General features: G+C 39.6%; 1 protein-coding gene across 4 annotated transcripts in view; it reads left to right on the top strand.

Annotated features, from left to right (window-relative positions):
- SNX31 (sorting nexin 31) overlaps nucleotides 1-18,662 on the top strand; it is a 35,314-nt gene extending 16,652 nt beyond the window's left edge. Inside the window, exons 3-15 of one of the 4 annotated variants that reach the window (XM_072151480.1) lie at nucleotides 1,679-1,793; nucleotides 2,423-2,487; nucleotides 4,239-4,349; nucleotides 5,109-5,199; nucleotides 6,376-6,463; nucleotides 6,873-6,942; nucleotides 7,629-7,721; nucleotides 8,585-8,788; nucleotides 10,984-11,073; nucleotides 13,580-13,669; nucleotides 16,295-16,372; nucleotides 16,456-16,503; nucleotides 17,848-18,662. In XM_072151480.1, coding sequence (XP_072007581.1) covers nucleotides 1,679-1,793; nucleotides 2,423-2,487; nucleotides 4,239-4,349; nucleotides 5,109-5,199; nucleotides 6,376-6,463; nucleotides 6,873-6,942; nucleotides 7,629-7,721; nucleotides 8,585-8,788; nucleotides 10,984-11,073; nucleotides 13,580-13,669; nucleotides 16,295-16,372; nucleotides 16,456-16,503; nucleotides 17,848-17,934 — 1,230 coding nt within the window. In that variant the 3' untranslated portion in view covers nucleotides 17,935-18,662. Of the gene's footprint in view, nucleotides 1-1,678; nucleotides 1,794-2,422; nucleotides 2,488-4,238; nucleotides 4,350-5,108; nucleotides 5,200-6,375; nucleotides 6,464-6,872; nucleotides 6,943-7,628; nucleotides 7,722-8,584; nucleotides 8,789-10,983; nucleotides 11,074-13,579; nucleotides 13,670-16,294; nucleotides 16,373-16,455; nucleotides 16,504-17,778 lie in introns of all 4 variants that reach the window. The other 3 variants (XM_072151482.1, XM_072151481.1, XM_072151483.1) reach the window with 3 other exon arrangements.
- Nucleotides 18,663-26,933: the final 8,271 nt, after the last annotated feature.

Genomic DNA, 26,933 nt, shown 5'->3' with positions numbered 1-26,933 from the left:
GTCCAGGAGGAGAAAAAAAAACATTCTGTGTCATAAAGGACCAAAACACAAGATCAGTCACTAAAGTGAGCTCTTTTCAAAACGGCTTTACATGCATTTTAAAGCTTTGTTTTGAGAACATGATATGATCTAGGTGACATAACCAGGTTTTGTTACACTATGATGAACTGATAAGACAGGTTTTTGTTTTTATTTTACAAGAATTCTGAACCTTTTTTTGCTACATGAACACAATGTTCTGGAATGTAGGACAGTGCAGAAATTTAGATACAAAGTTGTATGGGGTATGTTCCCAATAAACTTGTAGCTGAAAGTGAAAATCTACTAGATTTTTGGTGGGAATTTAAGAAAAATCTCCCGGTCTGATGGAGTAGTTTTAAAAATGCAGGTGAAATCAGCAATTGAGTATCATTCCTTGTAAGGCGCGCTATATATATATTTATTGAATAACCTCAAAAATCCCTTAAAGGAAATATATAATCAAATCTATAGTCCCTGCCTGTGGGTGATGGTCATCTTATCAAGTCTAGCCCCGGACCTGACAACTTCTTCCTCTCTCTCTCTGGACACGAAGACCTTTCCAGATAGTAGGAAAAGGACTAAAGGATTCTAGGGTCTGGTGTACTTGATAGGTAACAACCAGAGCAGGTCCACAAAATATTCACTATTAATTAAACGCTGACAAAGGGAAACAGACTGGGAAGTGGTGAGTGAATACAAGAGAACAGACAAACTTCACAGAATCTTCCACTACAGTCAAAGAAACCAGCTACTTGGTAAGTATAGCTATTCCTACAGAACAAGGGATAAGCTGCAGATATACAAATACCGAATACAGAATGACAAAACCAGCATTAAATTGAGCCCGGTCACTCGTGAGAGGATAATACAAATTAGCGGAGGCCTAAAAACACCAGCAGGTAATGCAGAAATGCCAGCGACAAGAAAACCGGTATAAAACAATCATTCTATATAGTACAGTGGTAGTGAACTGACTAGGAAGGCCACAGGACGCCAGTTCAAATCGCTAGTTACCGTGTCTGTGGTAATCTTCTTATATTTGTTATCCATGGCTTCCTTACTTCTAATATCAACCACAAAAATCAACCCCCACCACCGCTCCCTCAGCACTTGTGCAGTGAGCACTTCCTTTTGTTATTTCGCAGCCGAGGAAGCATGGGGGAGGTGGAGACAATGTAGCAGCCTGGACAGCTACAGTACGGAGGGGCTCTTGTATCTCCCCCAGAGCCACTTGGGCTCATAAGCATAATTTTAAAAGTTGATTTTAAAGGGAAGGAGGCCATGGATCTATGCGTAAGTGCCCCTGGTTTATTATGATGGATTTTGATAGATTTTCTTGTATGTGCTACAATTTTTATTTTTCTTTTTAATATCCTATAAACCTAGGCTACTTATTTTCCCACAAAATTTTGGGAAAACTTATTGACTCAAACTAAACTTTAGAGTGGGAAATACATTGATTACAGCTATCCCCAGTAAAGAAATGCCCCATGCAGCAGCCCCCGTCACAATTTTCTTTACATTTAAAAAAAAAAAAAAAAAAAAAAAAATTGTGTTGCTAAACTTGGCTTATACACAAGTTTATACGGTAAATCGAAAATGTTACCCTTTTTTAGATGTGTGCCTATATATGTTAATGATGTGGTTGGTATTACAGATGTATGATATATTTGGAAAGAGGCTGCCAAAATTTCCACCTAAATATTATCTGGCAATGACTGAATCTATGGCTGAGGAAAGGCGAGTAACACTGGAGCAGTACCTGCAAGGAGGTAATGTCCGTTAGTTTTCTGCTTAACTCCATATCTTTGGGGGGTTGTCGCCCCCAAAAGCACTTGGGGACCCCCCTTCCCAGATCCCTAGCTATGCCCTACTTCCAAAATCTTTCAGAAGAAGTGAATATGAGATCTGTTTTGCCACTGGATTTCGACAGACAGCCGGAGGGAGCAAGATGGCGGTTCCCAAGTGCTTCAGGAGGAGACTTTAAAGGACCTCTACTAGCAGGATGAAAGACTGTAGGTGTTTATAAAGCCTGGAGCCCCTCAGGCTCATTTGCATACATAGCCTGGAGCCAATCGGGCTCATTTGCATACAGTCCTTCATCCTGGTGGTAGATGCCCTTTAACAGTTAGAGACCCCGATGGGGCACGAGCACTTCTCATCAAGTCTAGTTCTAAGCGTTAATAAAGGGAAAATTTTACTGGTAGATTTCCTTTTTAAATATGTCCAATTATCATTCATAGAGAATGCTGCTTCCTTGGGGCACATAAAATCCCCAAATGTAGGATGCTCAGCCTTCATTCACTGTGCCGAGGATGTGCTTTAACTTTATCCCTATTGATTCTGAATCTTTTGAATTCCAAGAACAAAAAACAAGTGTTTTACTTCTGTTATTTTCCAGTTGTTTCAGATTCTGTTATTTCCGGCAGCGACGTTTTCATCACGGGTCTTAAGAAATTCCAGCTGGTATGTATGTGCCATTGGGAGGGTATAGGATTGTTTTTAGTCTGACCTATTTAGTGGTCAGAATCTCTACCCTCATGTCTCATAATATAGTAATAAGGTAGTCCTAGAAAAAGTTGTTAAAGTGGTAATGACTTCAAATTTATTCAAGACTAAGGGGGGGGGGGGGCGGTTTACAGTGGAGGAGGGGGAAAGTATATACTCGAGTATATTGAGGGGAAATGCCTAAATGCATTGGTCACAGCCTCCAAGTATATAGCCAGCAAGCCCCCAGTAGTATATAGCCTACCCAGCCCCCTGCAGTATACAGCCTGCCCAGCCTCCCCGCAATATAATACCTGTAGGAAAAAAAACGCTGTACTCGCCTTCCGACGCGGCCAGGTCTTCTTCTATACCGCAATGCTCCTGCACCGGCTCCGTGTCCATTCGCTGACATCATAGTGTGTGCCGAGCGGCTGACGTCAGTAGAAAAGCCTCAATCAACATGTAGCCTAATAATCAAGTTATCTTTATTCTATGGGTAGATACGATTACGGGGATACCATACCTGAATATTTTTTTTATATATATATATAGCGTTCATTGTATGGGTTAAATATTTACTTATTCTACGGGTTGTTACGAATGCGTTGATACTATATATGTGGGGTTTGTGTTATGATTTAAGCCTTTTTTTTTGTGCATTATGTCTCTTTTTGTTTTGGGGATTATGGTCATTTTTTATTGATTTTATTTTTTTTATTGCTTGTTTATGATAATACCCAGTAATACTGATGTATTAGCAGTGTCAGCCTATGCATAGGCTGACCCTGTGCCTTTTAAGATGAAGTCATAGACGCTATCTAAATGTCACTGCCTTCAGGCAGCCCTGGGGTCCTGATCGGTTGCGCTGACCGTGGCATTTTAAGGGGTTAAATACCTGCGATCGGAGTGCACTATGATCGCAGGTGTTACTCTGGGATGTCAGCGGTAGATAACTACTGACACCCCGCGACTCCCGATGCTGGCTCGGATATGATGAAGACGAACCGGCATTGGCTCAGGGCTGTACTAGTACTGAACCAATAGCGGGGGGCGCTAAAGGGTTAAATAAAACGTTTTGTCTCTGTCATTGCCAACAAAGGATATAAAACAACATATTGAGATTAACTTTGGTTATTGACCAAATGCCTATTTTCCATCATGCTAATAAAATCATAGAATCTTTAAAAATCAGATGTGATTTTCTGGATTTTTTTTTTTCTTCATTTTGTCTCTCATAGTTGAGGTTCTACCTATGATGTACAGGCCTCTCATCTTAAGTGGGAGGACTTGCACAATTGGTGGCTGACTAATATATATATATATATATATATATATATATATATTTATATTTATTATTTTTTTTTTTTTTTTTTTTTTTCCCACTGCATCATCCATCAAGCAGTGGGCGGTGGGGCTTACTGAAACTTGGAGCTGGCCCTGTCTGTGAAGATCCTGTAAGGGCACATTCACACAATGCGTTGCGCCGCGTTGTGCGTTGCGTTTTTGACGCATTCCACTAGCTTCAGCCTTGATTACATGCTAAGGTTACATTGCGTTTTAGAAGATGCAGTGGAAACACAATGTAACCTTGGCATGTAATCAAGGCTGAAGCCATTGGAATGCGTCAAAAACGCAACGAACAGCGCAACGCATCACATCGTGTGAATGCGCACCAATGGGAACTGATTATATACATCTAATAATAATTCTTTATAATACATGTTTTCCAGGAAACCTTTAAGTTGCCATGTATAAAAGTGGTTCTTAAAGTTTACTTGCCCGACGGCAGACAGGTGAATGTAGACTCCAAGACTTCTGACTCTGCGGAGAGAGTGCTGGAGGTAATTAACTTATTACTTTCATGTACATTCCAACTTTTCTGACTATTTTGTCCAACCACAATAATTTTTAGTGGATACAAGGAATGGGATTTTGTAACAAATTATAGGAAATCCTGTGGTCGGATACTTTTAGGGTAGAGGCATTTGGCTGCTTGTGTTCCTCAGCTTGTTTTAGATGAGGAATAGAGAGGAGCTGATTGAACTGGACAAAATGGAATTCAATTGTAATTAAAATTTATTTTTAAATTTCCTAGCAATCCAAGACTGGGAGATTTTGGACTAACCAACTGGAGCCCTTTCCGGCATAGATTGTCACATACATAACACATATGTATGTGTAATATATATATATATATATATATATATATATATATATATATATAATTATTTTATTCGGAATTGGTAATAGTCCCCAGGTTACGTGCAAGATAGATTCTATAGATTTGGTATGAAGTTGAATTGTGTATGTAGATCGGAACAGATATATTTGTAAGGGTAACAGAAGCCAAAATAGTTTTGGTCTCAGGACAACTCAACATTTTTAAAACTCAATTGTCACAAAGAATAACAAAGTTTAAATACAGACTCCTTTAATAACTTGTACAGTGGATCATTACAGCTTAGGGCTATTGTAAAGTAACTGACCAACATCCAGAGGTCTGTCTGTAACTAGAGGCCGTCTGTAATTCTTGTGTTATGTAGGGGACTGCTTGTAGTTTAGAGATTGGTAAATAATCTCCCATTCTTCTTTGTTCACAGGCTGCGTTGTATACATTAAATGTATCCAGAGAACTTGTGGAATATTTCGGCTTGTTCATAACACATAAAGACTCTGAAGGCGCTTACTCAGGTAGGTTCCTGGGTTTGTCTTTACAAAGTATTCAATCTGACAGAGCTGAAGAGATTTTTTTTTTATTATATTCATTATATTATATCGGTATATTGAAATAAAATTAGACAATAAAGCGGGAGAAATGCTGAGGGAGAGGGGCGAGGATCAGACTGTGAATCTACAGCATGGAGGGGCCTCCCCTGAGCCCTCAGGCCCATTGGCATAAAGTTGATTTTAGAAGGAAGGAGGCCATGGATAACAAATACAAGAAGGTTACCACAGACACGGTGCCTGGATCTATGAGTTATGTTTATTCTGCTCGATTTTTAATGGTGGATTCCTTTTTAAATAGAGGATTATACTGTGCATCTCAATAATAAACCACAGTACTAGATGCAAAGATACAGTTAAAATATTTTACAAAAAAATTATTTCATCAGTCACTAGGGGGAGCTTATTGCATGTGGTTTTATTATTTAGTTCAATGGGAGATAAGAGTGTAATGAGCTCCCCCTAGTGACTGATGAAATCATTTTTGTAAAATATATATTTGTATTTTACATGCCGGTATCTTTGTCTAGTACTAATTGGACTTTGCATATTAACAGTATAGACCATAGTTATCTAATGGATGCTTTACATTTTTTTTTACTTTTATGGGAACTAAAAATTTGCCTATGGATATTACAATGTACATATGCCTCCACATTTGTTCTCTAGTTGTGGTCAGTGGTTACTCTTTGCCCTATGAAATGGAAGAGGTGCAGGGGACCCCTATTCTGCAGATCGGTGCAGGGTCCAGATGTGGAATATCCACAGACCCATTGAACACAAAGGTCATTGGTTGGATATATTAATCCAATCAGAAAGTATATAGGGGTCTTCTGTAAGGATTGTATATCATTACACTGATATCCATTCCCCCCATTATTAGGCTATTTAACTTTTTTTCCGCTATGAACCATTGACAAAAAAGTTTGGAAAGCTGGACTTTTTTGTTCAATAAAATAACAGGTACCGCAATGGGCACCCAACAAACCCCATTTTAGTTGCTGGAGGTCCAGGAAACTGTTCTCCATCATTTAGAAGGATTATAAGGTAGCTTTGCATCAATTCTACATTTGGTAATGTATAGAATTAATGTGCACGCTCTTCATTTCCATATTCTTATGGCTAATCCTCTACTCTCTCTAGTGGTGAAGAAGATTGCACCTTTTGAAATCCCGTTTATAACCATATGGCACATCAATGATGATTCATATCAGATTGACATCAGGAAGTGGTGAGGAGCCAGAAATTAATGCATATAAAATAAATTAATGCATACATTTCCCTACCTCAGATCCTAATGGTGATGGGTTAGCAACATTGGAATGTATTACAACTATTAAATTCAGTGCATGAATTACACCAATAACGCACAAACTAAATTGGGTCTTGCCACTTTTCCTAGGCTAAAATGAACAAACCTGCAGGACCAGTGAATCCCAGTGTAGTGACCCTTTAAGAGGGGCAGATATCTGGCTAATTACTAAAGACGACACAATTACTTGGTCAAAACTCATTTAAAGGGGTTGCACTGGTAATGTAAACTACATTGGGGACAAAGTTCATTAATATGAAGTAAATGGTTCTAGATTATGCAGATTTTATTTGGATCTTTTATTGTTCTGCTATTCCTGTGTCTCCAGGTACACGACTCCCACGACTGATGCTATGCTAATGGGTTGTGGGGGCGCAATTGACTTGCTTTATGCCCAGGTATGATGTAAGGTGATTTTTGTTATAGAAATGTTGTACACCTAGACAGACAGGTGTACATTCAGACAGACAGTTGCCTACCCAGACCAGAACCAGGGCGAGCACAGGATCGGGAGGTGTTAGTGCTTTTAACCCCACCTCCTTTCGTAGGCAGACAAGTGGCTCACTCGGTGACGGCGCGGTCACATACCATGTGCTCACTGCACTGTAACCGGAAGCCATAGAGTCTATGGGGGGGTCATTATCTGTTCATGCGACCAAATCACAGCCCCCGTAATGTCCATCTGAAAGAGCCCTAAGGTCCAGCTCCATTAGACCTTTTTAGTTATCACCAAAACCAGTAGTGATCACGCCTGGTTTTGGCAAACAAGAACTGATGTAAATAACTGCAGACTTAACAGAGATGTGAACTGGGCCTTAATCATTTCACTTTTTGCACATTGTGTTGTGTATATATTATAATTTATTTATTTTTTTACTTTTTATTTTGGTAGAAAATACTTCCCCCGGGTTTCTTTTATTTTCCTTTTCTACCCAGTTAAGGATCCGATAGTTGGTTTTCCAGAGAATTTTAAGACTTGTATATCTTTAGTCCATATTTAATTGTAAAAGGAAGTTACTTGTGTATGGAGAATATATGAACCGAGACAAATCATGGCATCTGTTCTACTTGTGTTGATTCACAGGCTGTTCAAGAACTGGAGATGAACTGGTCAAGACCGACAGAACAGCAGACGGAGATGTTGAAAGAACTAATAAAAGCAGAAAACAAAGTTAAGGTAATGGACCTGCCATAGTCTTGTCCAGTCGTAAACACCACATACACATTGGATGAATCTCGGCTCAAACAGTTGATTTTTGGAGGGATTGCCAGGACATCTGATGTGTATGGTGTTCACTACCTTTACTCCAATGGCAGATATGGAGGGGGGAGTGATAAGATATTTGGCAAACTGACATTTCACTGCCTGATCCTTTTGGAAGGAAAGTAAATACCAAGAATAAAGTTTTTTCTAACGTCCCACTTCTACATGACTTAAAGTAACCACAAAATTAGGTATTTTACCAACATATATCTATTACGAGTTCTGCTTTGGTTTCTTGAAATGTCTTTACCTCATCAGGGCAGAGATTCCTGACCATAAAATGGTCGCAGATGGAGGGTCATGTGATCTCTATCTGTCCATGACCAATTGTCCTACCAGGACCTTAATTTTGTATTCTTGATTACTATCATAAGGTCCAGAAATAGAGAGATTGCTCATCGGTAGAGATCCCATGACTCTCAATCTGCGGCCATTTTATGGTCCGAAATCTCTGGCTGATGAGTTAAAATGAGGGGCATTACGTTACATATCAAGAAAGCGGAGCAGAACTTTTCATATCTGTATATTGGAAATTCATCTAATATCCTTCATCCCGTACATTACAGAAAACGTGAACTAAAGTGACAAAAGTGATCACGTGCATATTTTTCCAAAGTAAAAATCCACAATGGATTCTAAAGGGAAAATGCACTGGTCAGTAGTAAAAAAAACAAAAAACAAACAAACTCGGACTTTTTAAGAATGTGGGTAACATTACTTTGTACGGCTCTCACTGGCCAGAGTTTGTCCTAAGATTCTTTACGATTATTTCACAGTTCTTGGAAACTATGCAACAAGTGGAGCACTACAGCTACCAGAAGCTGAACCCTGGTGTCACAGATTATCCAAATTGCAACACTGTGGCCACTGTGTCTGTGGGGAATAATGAGATGTACTGCAGCCTTCAGACCTCCGACAACAGGACCGAGATTATCAGTGTCCATGTTAGCAAAATTACTCGCTGCCATGTCCCGCTCCATGTAAGTAGCGTATTCTCAGTGCAGTAGGCTCAATGTATTGTTAGTGGACTAGGGTCCATAAGTGCTGATTGACTTTTTTTTTTTTTCTCAACCATTGAAGCTACTATTGGGCCTAATTTGGTCATGTAAAAGAACCTGCCCAAATAAAATTTAACCCAGACCACTTAGAACACAGGCCCTTTTATCCTCAAACCAAAAGTTAACTTGTGGGTTAACATGAGGGTCCACCACATCTTTATTATAAATTGATAATTAAATTCTTAAAAATATTACATATTTCAAATATATTTAACGTATATACTCGTGTATAAGCCGAAAAAAAAAAAAGTGCTGAAAAACCTCACCTCGGCTTATACACGAATAAAAGCATACTCTTCTTCTGGCGCCCCCAATGCTCAGCACGGCTCCTCTTCTGTCTTCTACACGATGCTCCGGTCCCCGCGGCTTGTCTTCTGTCTGCTGTAACAGCTGGCAGAGACGCGCATACTATGATGTCAGGGGACCGGAGCCGTGCCGAGCATCGGAACCACCCGAACTAGAGCCAGGGGATGGGCTGGCTGTATATTATTGGGGGCTGGCTATATACTGGGAGGCTGTGACCAATGCATTTCCTACCCTCGGCTTATACTTGAGTCAATAGGTTTTCACAGTTTTTGGTAAAAGTTGGGGCCTCGGCTTATACTCAGGTCGGCTTATATTCGAGTATATACAGTAAGTTATTAATTAACCCTCTAAGCAGCCATTATGTAGCTAAAGGCACAGGCACTTATCAAAGCGATAATGAGATTAACTTTTTTCCTCACATGTTGTATTTCATTTTAGTGGTACATTTTGGCTGATAATTCTTGCGTTTATTTAAAAAAAATTATTTTTTGAAAAATTTGCCATTTTCAAAATAATCAGGTTTTTTGGCAGATTATTTTGCCACCTAAATTGCTGAATAACATTTCCCATATGTCTACTTTACACTTTTTTTCATAATTTTTGAAACTTCTGGATAATTTATTTTGATGTCGTACAGCTTACAGTACAAATCGAATATCATTTTTTTTTTTTTTTTTCATAATTGACCATTTTGGGGATAAATACAGTTTTATTAAAAACTTTAAATGTATAACCTTTTAAAAAACCCCTATGTATCAACCCATTTTTAAATCTTGTATTTGATTTGTATTTTTCAATGGGTTTATTTTTTATGGTTAAAAAAAGCATGATGATTCAAATATATTAACTCTTTCCTGCTCTATCCTTTCCTCTTAAATGGGAAGTGTTTTAAATTTTGTTTATTATTGTATTTTTTTTTACTGTCACACACTGCACTTCTGTTTTGAAATGTATTGTGTTTGTCTGTGTTTTGCTGACATTTTGCCTGTTAGATCCAGTCTTGCACTGGATCTCCTAGGCCACCGTACATGACAGACACGGAGGTCTTTGTCAGACCCTGTCCCTGCTGCGTTCGTACTCCTTCGTGGCAGTTATGGCGTTAAACTGCCCGGTGTGGAGCGATCTCCATGTCGGGCATAAGCAGCAGGGACCAGGCTGAATGTAACTGTATGTATCCCAAAGACTATATAAATCGTCCTCACTCGGCAACGGCCTGCTGATAAGGACGATTTATAACGACTTGCGTCCTTAAGGGGTTAAATCTACGGGCCAATACAGATGCGGTAATACTGTCTATGTTGGGTTTGTGTTTATGCTTTTGATTTGTGTTTTTACTTTTTAATTAGTTCCACTGATGTATTGCACATGCATAGGCTGACACTGCATTTTAGATGCCGTCACAGACTCAGATCTTACAGGCACTGCCTGCGGACAGCCCTGGGGTCCTGATCGAAACTCAGGGCTGCAATGACAGAAATTGGCGTAGCAGGCACGTTAAATGCAGCGGTCGTGTCAACCACGGCATTTAACGGATAAACACCCATGATCGGAGCCCACTCCGACTGCGGGTGTTACTCTGGGATGTCAGCTGTTAGTTACCCATCAAACAAAGGGAGGGAGGGTAGGAAAACGTGATCCAGAAGAGAGGGTAGGAGAAGACTGCAGCCTGTATTTAAATACACTCTCATCCTGTACCACCCACAATCCTAGCCCAGCTCCTAGTCATACATTTTCAAAGTGAATGAGTATCCTTGAAGGCTAAGCTTAAAATGCTGATAACGAGATATATAATATTATTATTATTATCCCAGCAACCAGAAAAGACCATGGATCAACAGGAGTGCAAATTGTGTTTGATAGATGGACAAGTTCCGAAATTGATTTCTATACTGACAAAACAGGTTAGTCCTGATAAAGCACTGATAGAATAGTGTTAGATTGTATACTGACCGCCCTTACTTCATGTTGTAAAGGTGATTTTCAAATTAACTCTTTTATGGCCAAAAATGCCTCCCGGGTACCAAGATGAGAACAAACCTAGACACATCAGTCACTAGTGTATGTAGAAAATCTTCTCCCAATTTATTAGTCTCAGCTGCATAATAGAAGAGGCTTACAAATCGAATAGCGATTTTCTGTATTTTCAGAATTGACCATTTTGGGGATAAATACTGTTTTGAATGAAATTTTACATATACCCCCTATAAAACCAACCCATTTTTAAATCTGCACCCCTCAAACTATCAGAAACAGATTTTTAGGAAGATTGTTAACCTCTTGAGATCTTCATTGTAATTTGAATCAAAATGGCGGTGAAATTTAGAATGGTAAAATTTTGTCGGTTATATGTTCATTTAGCCCTAAAATTTACACATTTCCAAAAGATAAAAAAAAGAACCCACCATACAATTTGTTCTGCAATTTCTCCCAAGTACAGAGACCCCCCCACATGTGGTCGTAACTTGTTTTATGGGTGCACAGCGAGGGGCAGAAGGGAAGAAGCGCCCTGCAACTGCCAGGATTCTAGTTTTGTTGTTGCCTGTTTTGAAGGCTATAAAATTTTCGGTTTTTCGTTATTTGGGCCATGTGACGGCATTTTTTTTGCGGGATGAGATGTTTTTTCCAGTGTTGCCATTTTGGGGTTGGTATCACCTATTGTTGAAAATTTAGGAACTCGTTTTTGAGGGAAGGAGTAGAAAAGCATCAATTCTATACTGGATTTTTTTACTTTTTTTGTTTTTTTTTCCGTGTTCACTGTTTAGCCTAATAATCATGTTATCTTTATCCTATGAGTCGATACGATTATGGGGACACCAGACATGAATATTTTTTTCTTACATTTTACTAAATTTGTCAAATAAAACCCTAATGTGGGAAAAATCTATCATTTTTGCATTGCCGTCTTCCAAGTGGCATAACATTTTTACTATTTTGGCTACGGAGCTGGTTTATGGCTTGTTTTTTTGCGGGACATGTACTTTGCACCAATTTCATTCTGGAGTACATATGTTTTTTGATCACTTTTTATTGCACTTTTTGTAAGATTGAATAGGTAAAAAGAATTTTTGGTCGGTTTTTAATTTTTTTTTTTTTTAAGGCGTTACGGTTCAATAGTGATTTACTTTTATTCTATGGGTTTGTATGGACGCGCTGATACTATATATGTGGGGTTTGTGTTATGATCTAGACGTTTTTTGGGTTATATGTCTCTTTATATGTTATGGGGGTTATGGGCATTTTTATTGATTTGTTACTCTATTTTTTTATTGAATAACGTTGTTGTTGTTTTTTTTTTTTTCTTTTTCACTTTTTCAACCACGGGACATGAACAAGCATTCATCTGATTGCTTGTTCATGATAATACTCTGCAATACTAATGCATTGCAGAGTATTAGCAGTGTCTGCCTATGCACATGCATAGGCTGGCACTGTGCCAGTAAGATGACGTCACATTCTCCATCTTAGCGGCAGTTCTTGCAGGCTTAATGGGTTACACACCTGCGATCGGAGCCCACTACTACCGCGGGTGTTGCACTGGGGTGCCGGCTATTAGTTACAGCCGGCACCCCGTGTCTCCCGATGCCGGTTTGGCTCTGATCCAGAGCTGAGTCGGCATCATCTCAGCGGCGGATAAGTCTCTGGGAAGAGGTTGAATGTCAAGGGAATTAGCTGGCAGGCGAGCATAAAAGTTAAGTTTGAATCATGACCTTAGCTGGACAGTGCTTGACCCCCGGCTAATGCTTAAAATGGCTTCTGTTTGGTTCTCTTGCTCCAAGATGGCTGCCGTAGAGGAATATATCATTAAAGGGGTATTACCATCAGGGCATTCACATTTAATTAAATTCAATGTAAACATTTCTTCAATTGGATGTTATTAAAAAAAATGTGCCTGTGTGAAGATAATGTCTCATAAATGTAGTCATGTTGTCCCTTTGAAATGAGATCAGCTTCCTCGGATATGACCACCTAACATTTTGGCAGCGGTGGCCAGACATGTGCTATTGAGTCCTGCCTGACCCCCTGGCTTCAGTGATCATTACCACAGTACGGATGTGAGACATGCAGTAACTCCTGGACATTTAATATTCAGAAACTTTTTGTGTCTTTATGCAATCCCTCCAGCAGAGGTGGTCGTATCCAAGGGCACAGTCTTTTTTCTAAGGGACCATATGACTACATTGATGAGAAATTATCTTCACACAGGAACATTTTTTTTAATAACATCTAATTGAAGAAATGTTTATGTATGGCAGATTAATGAAACTGAATCTGAATGCCCAGACAAAAATACCCCTTTACCTACCTGTGTGTGTGTGTATATATATATATATATATATATATATATATATATATATATATATATATATATAATATTATTATTATTATTATTTTTTTTTTTTTTTCCAGCAACCAGAAAATACCATGGATCAACAGGAGTGCAAATTGTGTTTCATAGATGGACAAGTTCCAAAATTGATTTCAATACGGACAAAACAGGTTAGTCGTGATAAAGCACTGATCAAATAGTGCATCTAATATTGGGTTTTCTGGCCACAGATGACTGAATATAAATTCTGCTTCTTCCTGGAACACCCCTTGATACAAATGGGTCATTACAATATAAGGCCCCTTTTACACTGGCATTGTGGGGAAGTATATACAGCCAGCGAACACCATGTGCCACCCTATTGTACCATGCACAGGAAAAAGAGAGCATGCTTTATCTTTTCCCGTGTTTACGGCCGGGCACCATGATTCTCTATGGAGAGGGGAGGGGTAAGCAGGTCATGTGATCATCACTCTGTCTGGCTGTTTGTCAATTGCTTGCAGTACCCCGTGTGGCCTGTGTTGTGCTCAGACCCGTCTCAGTGCAGTGATGGCAGTTACACATCATTACTATAGTAACAGAGCAGGAAAGACTGTTAGATCATCACTGGGAGCAAAGCATAAGGGGGAGCTTTTACTAAGAAGTGAGAGAACATGGGAGTTGTAGTATCCTGTGTTGGCCATCACAGCCTACTTTAGAAGCGGCAATTGGTCGCCATGAAAGCCTCGGGTCTTCCAAAGACCCGAGGCTGTTATGTTTAAACCATTTCATTACAATGTGCGATTTTTGCACATTGTAATGAATTCGGAGAAAAATCCCCATATACTGCCATACTGAAATATGGGCGTATATGGTAGGATCAATCAGACAACCTAGGGTTAAAGTACCCTAGGGCAGTCATGGTGAACCTCTTGGAGACAGAGTGCCCAAGCTACAACCAAAACCCACTTATATGTCACAAAGTGCCAACATGATCAATGAACTTGATCCTGCTGTATCACAGGTTTTAATCGTATTGGCGTCCTGAGTTCACCAATACGAAAGATCATTGAGAAATTTGGATTGTAGCTTCCCTCCAGGGTCCCCTGAAGAGGAAGAATCAGGGGACCCAGAGCAGGAGCTCCAATGACAATCCATCTCAATCCACACCTTCTTGCTCCTCCTGTAGTCCTGGCAGCCAAGGATGTCGCTTTAAAACAACGCTGAGTTTGGCACATTCTGGGCTGTATTGTATCATAGGAGAAAGCCTTGTTCCTAGCTGGCAAACTCTGTGTTGAGGTGAAGGCCTGGGTGCCCACAGAAAGGGCTCCGAGTGCCACCTCTGGCACCAGTGCCATAGGTTCGCCACCACTGCCCTAGGGGGTCTGAAAAACAGTAAAAAGTAAAGATAAAAAAATAAAATAAAAAAAAATTATAATAAAAAAACCTAAAAATTCAAATCACCCCCCTTTCCCTAGAACTGATATAAACATAAATAAAAAAATCCTAAACAATTAGGTATCTCCACGTCCAAAACATAATAACGGTTTTTCACTGCATTTAAACCTGTAACGGAAAATGGCACCCAAAGTCAAAAATGGCACTTTTTTTTGCCATTTTGAAAAATAAAAAAAATCTATAAAAAGTGATCAAACGGTCGTACAGTCCTAAAAATGGTAGCATTGAAAATGTCATCAAAAGTCACACAAAAATACACCACCCACAGCTCCGTACATCGAAGTATGAAAGTTATTAGCGCCAGAAGAAGGCATAATCAAAAAAATATAATCGTACCGACCCAAAGAAGTAGACACGTAATTTGGGACGCACGGTGAAAGCCGTAAAATCCAAGCCCACAAGAAAACGGCGCAATTATTTTTTTCACCATTTTGACTGCATTTGGAATTTTTTTTCCTGCTTCCCAGTACACAGTGATGGTATTGCATATTCCATGCCATGAAGTGCAATTTGTTACACAGAAAACAAGCTGTCACAAAGCTCTTCGAGTAAAAATAGTTGTAGATTTCTGAAGGTGGGGAGTAAAAAATGGAAATGAAAAAACAAAGGGCCAGGTTGTTAAGGGGTTAAAGGTATTGCACCGCTTTATTTGTGTAAAGTATGGCCTCCTATCTATCACCCAGTTATTCCTGACTATAAAATGGCTGCAGATGGAGGATCACAGGATCCTCCAATTTGCCTATGAGCAATCACTCTGCCAGGACCTTAATCTCTTATTCATGAATAAAATCATAAGGTCCTGGCAGGGCAATTGCTCATGGGCAGATAGAGATCACATGACCCTCCATCTGCAGCCGTTTTATGGTCAGGAATCTCTGGCTGATGGTTTAAAAGACAGGAGGCTTCACTTTTCATTTTAAGAAAGCAGAGCAGAACTACTAATAGATGTATATTGGTAAATTACCTAATATCCTGCCCCTCACACTTGTGCACACACATTACACAACCCCTTTAATGTAGATAGATCCTATATGAACTGTATGTACAATGCAAACCTATGTATCTCCATGGTTATACATTAAAAACCCCATTTATAGTCGGATCCTTCAGATTTGTTTTGGAGGAGTCAAAACAGAATGGAGTAGAACGACTGCTGACTCAGACTACATGAAATGTATTTGTAGTCTGTTACCAAGGAAACTGCAGCATATGAACTTACTCTTCAGTTAAAGAAGTTCTGAGCTGGACATGTTTTAACCAGGGAAAGAAAAATCTAGATAATTCCTACATCAAAAATAAAATCCTTAGTTTCTTGGTAGTATTCTAATCCTGATGATAAAATTCCCTGTCACTTTCAGGCGTTCCTGCTAAGTACGTGGATAAAAAAGATGCTGAGTGAGCAACCACTGCCTTGTGTGAAGGAGAACCTGGAGATTGTAAGTGACCATTTTTCATGTTCATCATTTTCTATGATTTTCTATTTTATACATATTTTTTTTATTTTTTTTTTGTTTTTCAGCAAGATAACATCACCTCATCAAATATTCTGAGCAGAAATCCCAAAAAGGTACATCTACTAAATGAATGTAAATTCACTATCCTAAACAACTTCTCTAAAGCTTAACTTCATATTAGACACCATTTTCATACAGTACAGATAATAGAAAACTTTGTAATATACTTTATTACAGAAAAATGTTCCTTCTTTTCCCCCTGCCGTACTTCCTAATTTATAGAGGTAGTCCAGGAATAAATATAATTCATATTCAAATGGGACCTTAAAATCTTTTAAAAGCTTTTATGTCATTAGTTGCTGAGCCCTCTTCATACACAGGTGGGGTTTGTTGCATATTGCGTAAAAAAATTTCCTGGCAGCAATTAGAGGAAGGTAACGCATGGGCGGCGCCATCTTGGATTGGATCATTGCTCCCCCGGGGGGGGGGGGGGCGGATTGGTTGCCATGACAGCCTGGTGTCTTCAGCAGACCCATGCTGTCTGGTTTATGCAGATTCATTACAATGAGTCAGTGGCTCGTTGTAATGTATACTGTACAGAAATGCTGTGTACTGCAGTAGTGGAGCAGTATATGGTAGGAACGATCAGACCATCTAGTTTCAACAAAGTTTCAAAAATAATTAAAAAAAAAAGTAAAAATCCTAAAAGTTCTTCCCCTTTCCCCAGAACTGATATAAAACGTAATCAACAGTAAAAATCGCAAGCAACTATCAAAATATAAAACTGGTAATTGGCGGCGGTGACCCCCCATAATGGAAAATAGCGCCCAAATGTCCGAATCCCGACTTTTAAACCATTTTCCATCACTTAAAAAATGGAATAAAAAGTGACCAAAATGTCACACAAACCTGAAAATGGTAGCAATGAAAACGTTGGCTGATTTTGCAAAAAATGACACCTATGCCCTTAAGGGGTTAATAAGAAGGCTTTCAAAACGGTGCTCCCTACAAGAGAAAGAAGGAACAAAAACATGGGACAGATTGTGTACATAATAATTATATATATATATATATATATATATATATTATATATATATATATTAATTTTTTCTTAGATGTAAACTTTGGAATGTACCCCATTATCACCTGTTCTATTCATTTTATAAAATTTTATATTTATCCTGTTTGGATCAGCAATAATTAACATCTGTGGCTAGGGGTGTAGTTGGGGGTGTTCAGGGAACATACTAAGAGATGAGGTACTGCACTTTGTCTAGTAGTAGTGTTTTGTGTGTATGTATATATGTGTGTGTGTATATAATATATATGTGTGTTTATATGTTATAATATTTTTATTTTTTTATTTTTTTATTTTTTTTTTTTTACAGACCTGATAAACACTTAAAAATCACTGATGCCGTTCCGGTGAATACTAAATGCCTGTATTATCTCTGCAGATAGATGTTGCTTGTGGAATAAAGGATCCCATTTATACAAGCTTAAGAGAATGTGATTCATCAGATCTGTATGACGACAATCAGTAGTTTTCCTTTGTTCTCACTATGAGCAATTATTGTCTTAAGATCCTCTGGTTCCCAATAGATCCAGAATGAATAGTCAGAATACTTGGTTCTCTTATTTTTAATCTTGCTGGTGCAGTTCCCAGTCTATCGAATTCCATAATAGACTGCTGCACATCCATGAAAAAAAGAACTGCCAAAAAAAATAGCATAAAAACATTAAAAACGCCCTTCTGAATGGGCCCTAACGGATACCTGATTTAGTTTTTACTTTTTTCTTCACCTTTTTTCCAGTAAAGCCGATGAAATGGAACCAACTATTGGCTGCCAAACTGCAACAAAGAGATCAAAGAGCATGAGAAACAATAGTATAAAGAATATGCAGCCGGTTTGGTTTCTCTTAGTATGTAGAAGGCCCTGTTCACGTGTCGCCTTATTGTTATAGTTCTATGGTTCTATGGCAATGGAGAACAATGCTAGTCCTTAGTAAAGATGTTGATCAGACACAATGAACAAAAATGCTGCATCAAAGCGGTGCCGAATCCATGATAGGTTTTGTCATGGACCCCGCCCCCCCCCCCCCCACCTCATTACAAATTCTATTTGTGCATAATGTAAGTTGTAAATAAAGTTTTGATACATTTTATCAGGTTCAAAATAATGTAAATCCAGTAAAACCAATTACTCATATGTACACATGTGTATATTTTTAATATCTACTGTATAATAAATATTGCTGATTGTAAACTTTATCTGAAATTATTGCATGGTAACTTTTGTGACTTCACATAAGGATCTTTACCGAAAAGTTTGCAGTGTTTTGTAGCGTATCCTACAACTCGTAATAACACTTTTATGTTAAAGGACACCTGTCATCAGGTCACTAGTCCTGTCACCACTACCTGTTGGAGAAGCTCACAAGGATCCATCCCAGCCTTTTAGTCAATTCATATATTAATGATTCTAAAATCCTCTTTTCTTTATTGTATAAATGAGGCTGGTCGCATTGAAAAATTGATGTCACCCTGTTACTCCTCTCCTCCCCCTGCTCATTGCTCATGTCCATTTGTAATGTATAGTAGGTGCTTGTGCTTTATCTGCTGACATGCTGTGTTCTGCTATACACATGAGAGACACCGACATCAGCTACACAAGTACCTGACATGTTCTGCTATACACATGTGTGAGACACAGACATCAGCTACACAAGTACCTGACATGTTCTGCTATACACATGTGTGAGACACAGATATCACTATGATGCGTGGACTCTGTTCAGTCAGTGAAATCCGTCCGTTAAGAAGGTTGTGTTTTTTTTTTGGTGGGGGTGTATTTTAAACTTTGGAAGTTCACTATCCGTGTGATGCAGTCTAGCATAATACTGAGAATTGGTGCAGCTCGTGAATTGAAGTTTTGGAATATAGAATATAATAATCATAGATAAATGTCAAATTTAGGAGTATGGGTTGTGGCAATAGAATGAAATATATTACACTCACCGGCCACTTTATTAGGTACACCATGCTAGTAACGGGTTGGACCCCCTTTTGCCTTCAGAACTGCCTCAATTCTTCGTGGCATAGATTCATCCATTTGAGTACAGTCAACTCATTGTCATGTTCAAGAAACCAGTCTGAGATGATTCCAGCTTTATGACATGGCGCATTATCCTGCTGAAAGTAGCCATCAGATGTTGGGTACATTGTGGTCATAAAGGGATGGACATGGTCAGCAACAATACTCAGGTAGGCTGTGGCATTGCAACGATGCTCAATTGGTACCAAGGGGCCCAAAGAGTGCCAAGAAAATATTCCCCACACCATGACACCACCACCACCACCACCAGCCTGAACCGTTGATGCAAGGCAGGATGGATCCATGCTTTCATGTTGTTGACGCCAAATTCTGACCTTACCATCCCAATGTCGCAGCAGAAATCGAGACTCCTCAGACCAGGCAACGTTTTTCCAATCATCTACTGTCCAATTTCGATGAGCTTGTGCAAATTGCAGCCTCAGTTTCCTGTTCTTAGCACCCGGTGTGGTCTTCTGCTGCTGTAGCCCATCTGCCTCAAAGTTTGACGTACTGTGCGTTCAGAGATGCTCTTCTGCCTACCTTGGTTGTAACGGGTGGCGATTTGAGTCACTGTTGCCTTTCTATCAGCTCGAACCAGTATGCCCATTCTCCTCTGGCATCAATAAGACAGAACTGCCGCTCACTGGATGTTTTTTCTTTTTCGGACCATTCTCTGTAAACCCTAGAGATGGTTGTGCGTGAAAATCCCAGTAGATCAGCAGTTTCTGAAATACTCAGACCAGCCCTTCTGGCACCAACAACCATGCCACGTTCAAAGGCACTCAAATCACCTTTCTTCCCCATACTGATGCTCGGTTTGAACTGCAAGAGATTGTCTTGACCATGTCTACATGCCAACATGCACTGAGTTGCCGCCATGTGATTGGCTGATTAGAAATTAAGTGTTAACGAGCAGTTGGACAGGTGTACCTAATAAAGTGGCCGGTGAGTATATATATTATTGGATGCCTCCAGTCTGTGGCAATCACTGCACTGGTTGCCTGTCTCGTCCCGAATACAGTTTAAAATAAACACCCTCATCCACAAAGCTCTGCATAATTCTGCACCACCTGATCTCTTATCTCAAGCTGTCGCCCAACCCGTGATCTTTGATTTGCCAGTGATATAAATAAACTCTACCTGAATTCAAACCTCTCAAGCACGACTCAATCAGCCTAATACCCAACCTCCAAAGTTTCAAACCCATATTGTTATCTCACTCACTAACTGCATGAAATGTCAACTCTATCTTTACTAACCCATTCTATGTCCTCCTTCCGGTCTGTTATCTATCAAACTCCAGATATATACCAAGCTCCAGGCTTCTCTGCAGTCACATTCATTTTGGACTCTGTATATAAGATGGTGGCTGAAGGCCGGTTCAAGCCGCAGCATCTTTATTATTAAATTATTTTATCACATTCCCTTATACAGAATGGCTGGACCATTATACAAGCTCTTACACCTCTGGTGTCACCCCCTCATTCTCATAGACTGGAAGCTCTTGTGTCACCCCCTCATTCTCAGACTGGAAGCTCTTGTGTCACCCCCTCATCCTCTTAGACTGGAAGCTCTTGTGTCACCCCCTCATCCTCATAGACTGGAAGCTCTTGTGTCACCTCCTCATCCTCATAGACTGGAAGCTCTTGTGTCACCCACTCATCCTCATAGACTGGAAGCTCTTGTGTCACCACCTCATCCTCATAGACTGTAAGCTCTTGTGTCACCACCTCATCCTCATAGACTGTAAGCTCTTGTGTCACCCCCTCATCCTCATAGACTGTAAGCTCTTGTGTCACCCCCTCATCCTCATAGACTGTAAGCTCTTGTGTCACCCCCTCATCCTCATAGACTGTAAGCTCTTGTGTCACCCCCTCATCCTCATAGACTGGAAGTTCTTGTAATGTAATATTATATCTGAGCATAGTCTCACTTTGAGAATAATATACAGCTCTGGTTACTTCTAGCAAATAGAATGATAAGTAAATATATATCCAATTTTGTCTTTCCCTGTGACCAGTGTCGGAATCTGGCATAAGAATCTCCAGTGTTTTGCTGTCTCCGAGGTTCTCCCATCCCCCTGGATACACAAACATCCGAATAATCTGGTTTTACTAGAACAGTCCTAGTTTGTTCAGGCCTGTAGAACAGAACAAACAGGAAAGGAAGCGCTGTGTGCGCCCAGAATATCCTACCACTTGTGTAATCGGAGAAGGTTTCCCTGGATCCTCCCTCCCACCAGCCTGTAACTTTTCGGCTATGACTGTGAAAACCATGCGGAAGGTGACAGGTGAGCAACGCCTGGGAATGGTGTGGACTCTACCAGCTGCTTACTACGGAGAAAAATATTCCAAGCGTAACCTATAAAGTCATTTATTACCAATGACTATACACCTCCACGTCCTGACCCACAATTATAATTACTAATATGGCAGGTTTCACGCCGGATTGAGAAAAGCTGATATCAAAACCTATATCCGCAGTCAAATATGACTATAACTATAAGAAGCTGTGGCTTCCAGGAGCATTTAGATCATGTGGAGTCTCAATTTGTGCACTGCTGTAATATTAAAGGGGTATTTCATGTTTTGTAAATAGATTGTAAGCTCTTGGGAACAGGCCCCACATTCCTATCATTCCATCTCACCATGTTATTACTCTGTAATGTAATATTGTGTCTCTGTAGGTAACCCATGAACTATAAAGCTATGCAGAATATAATGGCGTTATAGGAATTAGTCATTTTTTTAATTAAAAAAACTATTTTTATTCTTATCCCCTAATTCATAGGATAGATGATCCATATCAGATTAGTGGGGGGCAACAGCTAGCACTTCTTCTGATCAGCTGTTACTCTTAGGGTTGGATGATTACTTTACTAAATTTACCAAATACAGTGCCACACACTGAATAGTGGCTGTACTTGGTATTGCAGCTAAGCTCTATTAACTTTAATAGCTCACTTATAATAATGATAATAAGAATAACTTTATATAGCGCACACAGATTACGCAGCGCTGCACAGAGCTTACCAAGTCAGTCCCTGCCCCCATGGGGCTCACAATCTAATCAACCTACCTGTATATTTTGGAGTGTGGGAGGAAACTGGAGGACCCGGAGGAAACCAACGCAAACACGGAGAGAACATACAAACTCTTGATGAACAGATGCAACATCAATGGGTGGTAAAGCACAAAAAAGACAAAGCATAAAATTGTATAAATCTGCATGTGTGTGTGTGTGTAATATATAAGAATAAAGTCCACAGCAGCACAGTGTCCCTTCACAAAAAAACAAAAAAGTTTACCCCATTGCAAAAAGGCCCATGACTGCCCAAATGTAAAATGCAAAAATACTATAAGGCTCACAAAAAATCCTTTGATTTTCTCAGAAAACAAAGGTGCGCCTTATAGTCCAGTGCGCCTTATATATGAACGGTACTTACAGACAACAACTGCCTTGAACTGTGCACAGGTCTGCCACCTGCTGGTCATTCATCCTTATAATCAGGTACGCCTTATAATCCCGTGCGCCTTATGTATGAACCTAGACGTTTTAGCAGGCATTTATTGATGGTGCGCCTTATAATCTGGTGCGCCTGAGGGTGATGCCACACATGGCATTTTGAAACCGTTTTTGGTCTGTTTTTAAGCAGTCCGTTAAAAAACGCATGCGTTTTTTGAAAACGGATGCATTTTTTTACGCATTTGGGTGCCAATATGCAGCGCGACCATTGAGCGCCTGGGATGTGGCCCAGTTATAATGTGACTGGACGCATCAAATTAAGAAATTTTGCCAATAAATCATTACAGAATTATTATTTTGTGACTGTATCATGTTAACAGTACACGAGGCAGTCACTAAATAATAATTCCTTCACTAGAAGCAGCTGGCGACATCCCAGCCGCATCGTATATTTCCACCCTTTGGCCACACACGGCCATATGGTCTTTTCTGCTCTCTGTATATGGCTGTATTCTGGCCATTAATATGGGACGTATTGCACCGTGTCCGTATAAAATACGGTGGGCTGGTAAATGATGGAGGACTATTGGCTGACAGCATGCACCTCCCACTGGTTCTGGATACCGCATGTATATACGGCAGCATACGGTGCAGCGTATATTTAGCCCGTATTTTATAATTACTTTAATTATTACTTTACTTTTTATTTACTAAATTATTATTAACTATAATTATTTTAATAATTATTATTATATTATTTATTTATTATAATTAATATAATAATTTACTAGTAATTACTTTTATAAGTACTTTAGCCCGTATTTTATAATTCTTCATTGACTTCTATGACCGTACGTAGCAGAAATACAGTGGCGAGGGTTACACAGCTGGCACACAGCATTTGCTGCCAAGTACGGTGCCATATAAAGTGTATGAGGTGAATAAACTCCTCTGATATTCATCACCTGCAGGTCACTTCCCATCTGTGTTCAGGCTTTAGTTTTAGGGCGCGTTCACACATTGCGTTTTGACCAGCGTTTTCATTGCGTTTGAAACGCATATACAACAGCTGGGGAGGGGTGATTTGCCTAATTACATCACTGTTAACATTTCCGTTTACAAAACGCATTGTAAACACGATGTTAACACACACATTGTGTTAACACATGCGTTAACATTGCGTTTACAAACGTAAATGGTAATGTAATTAGGAAAATCACCTCTCATTAGCTGTTGTATATGCGTTTCAAACGCAATCAAAACGCATAGTGCGAACGCGCCCTTAGGGTGCGGTCACACGTTGCGTTTACCGCATGTGTTTAACATTGCAACAGCTATACATTAAACAGCTATTAACTTGCGTTTACAAAACGTGAATGTTAATGCTTGCATGAATGCATATGTTAACATTGTGTTAACAAACACATGCGTTAACAATGCGTTTACGGTTGCGTTTTGTAAACCCACGTGTTAACAGCTGTATAATTAGGCAAATCACTCTTCAGCTATTGCAATGCGTTTTTAAATGCATGCGGTAAATGCGACGTGTGACCGCACCCTTACTGGTTCAGTTTAAGAACTGCGGAATAAAAGATTATTCCCCCCCCCATTTATTTCAATGGACTTGTAAATAATTGGACAGTACCCTACAGCATTGCATCTCCCATTACACTTTCTGTTATTTGAGCAGATAATAGGAATAAAAAAAAACAATGGTTTTATATGAATGAAAAACAGAAACTACCTGATGCTAACAAAAAGTTTTTTTTTAACAGATCAGTTAAAGGTAAACATACTTTGCTGTTGTAATACCTTAACAACTTGGCCCTTTTTTGTTTTTGTGTTTCCATTTTTCATTCCCCACCTTCAAAATTCTATAAGTTTTTTTTATTTTTCTGCCTGCAGAGGGTATGTCTTTTCTGCATAATAAACTGTAACAAAGTGGCAAAAAAATCCATATGCGGAGAAATCGTTTAAAAAAAATTCTGTGTGCTTGTGTGTCATAAATGATGTGTCCAAATTTATTAAGGTTTTATTGTGTTTTCATACATTTTTAAAAAAATTTTAACCATCTGTGTGGAAAAAACATTCTTCTTTCAGCCATCTTCTGATACCAATAACTTTTTCATACTGTGATTGTAATGCCAATTTCGGAACTGTATGACCTTTTGATCACTTAAAATTTTTCAATTCTGGGAATTCTTTGATATATTGGAATTTTTTGGCAGCAACAATACCTAACATGTTTATGATAGTATTTTTTTTAATTTTTATGTAGTTTCTAAAGGGGGAGATTTTTTTTTTTAATTATTTAAGTTTGTTTTTAATTTTTGCTACTTTTTTAACCCCCTTTTTTGAACCCTGCTCCTACCATATACTGCTCTACTACTGCATAGCGGTATATGGAGAATTTGCTACAGATCTGTAAGAGTGTGCCACTGGCACACTGTTAGAGATCTGTAGCAATGACGGGACCTGGAGTCTTATAAAGACTCCAGGCTGTCATAGTAACTGTTTATCGATCCCCGATGACGAACAAATCCAGTAGTGCGTCAAAAGTTATTAAGGGGTTATTATAACTATTCGGACATCTATTTAAATTACAATCCGTTTAAAAAAAAAAAATGAAACCGCAGAATGGAACCCAAAACTCAGATGGGAACTGGTCCCAAGGATGGTGATCAATAAATATTGGAGTATTGTATCCCGTAGTATTGGACATAAAAATAATACAATGTTAACGCAATGTTAACACAACGTATGAATGCAGCCAGAGCAGGTCCCATTCCTGCCCAAAGTCGCAAAGCTTGGGAAGTCTTTTCTCCGGTCATCACCTAGATCTCATATGCGGATGATACATGGGCGGCAAACAACTGACCACGGGTCCATTGTTTGCAGCCTGTTTGTGTGCAGGTAGCCAAATACAGAGAAAACACACAAACTACTAGAAAAGTTTGTAGTTGTAAACGGGGACAAAGTTGACCTCGGCTTTACAAATGCATATGACACCCTTGAGCTCCCGTAACGTGATACTACTCCAATGCCCATGCAAAACAATGAGAACAATCCCAGGCACTTACATCATGCAAATACTGTGAGTGTGAATGGGCTCTTATTGTTGCTACACTGAGATGAAAGTTGCTGAGAAAGCGTATTTCCCAGCCAGGACAGCAGAACCAGGGAAAACGTTAACTGTGTGTGGTGCTGCTAAAATTAGTTATGGTGGAACAAAGTGACCATGGTCTCTGCACTATACAGGCCAAAAAGAAGCTTCACAAAGATGTTCACATGCTAAAGGAGGATTCAATGCAAATGATGTGCAAATAAAATACAGCCCATAGAGGGGAGGCAGGGGAATACTGCATTGAAGTGCTAATACGTGCAGCCAGAAGTCTGGAGAGGGAGTACATTTCAATATAGTCCCACACCCAGAGTCTACAGGCATGTGATAATTGGGAGCGGGCCTCCTGCTGTGCATTGATAAACTAAAGGTCTTGTCTTGTAAACCACTTAGCAAGTCAATGGTGACTGTACAAGGAGAATAGGAAATATTTACATGTATTGTAGGGGCTGTGGAAAACTTTTTGAAGGCGGACATTGTTGTCTTTTAACCCTTTTTATGGAGAACTAATGTCTCATTCCTGCTAAAAAAAAAATTGCCGGGTAAAGCTAACTACACACTAAGGCCGCGGTCACACGTACCGCTAGGCGTCCGTCATAAAGTTCGTCATAATGCATGTGCGTTCGGGCCGAGGACCTCCCCCTGTGCGCTAGCATTGCGTTATGACGGACACCTAGCAGTATGTGTGACCGCGGCCTAATCACAGGTAGGAATAGGACCTGTGTTGTGACCCAGGCAGCCAGAGAATGACTAAAGGACATCTACCATAAGGCCGCGGTCACACGTACCGCTAGGCGTCCGCTCATAACGAGACGCTAGCGCACAGGGGTGTCACACGTGTGACCGCGGCCTAAGTTTGACT

The sequence above is a fragment of the Engystomops pustulosus genome, chromosome 5 (genome assembly GCF_040894005.1).
Source record: "Engystomops pustulosus chromosome 5, aEngPut4.maternal, whole genome shotgun sequence".
Lineage (NCBI taxonomy): Eukaryota > Metazoa > Chordata > Amphibia > Anura > Leptodactylidae > Engystomops > Engystomops pustulosus.
This window is presented reverse-complemented; position numbering and strand designations above follow the sequence as displayed.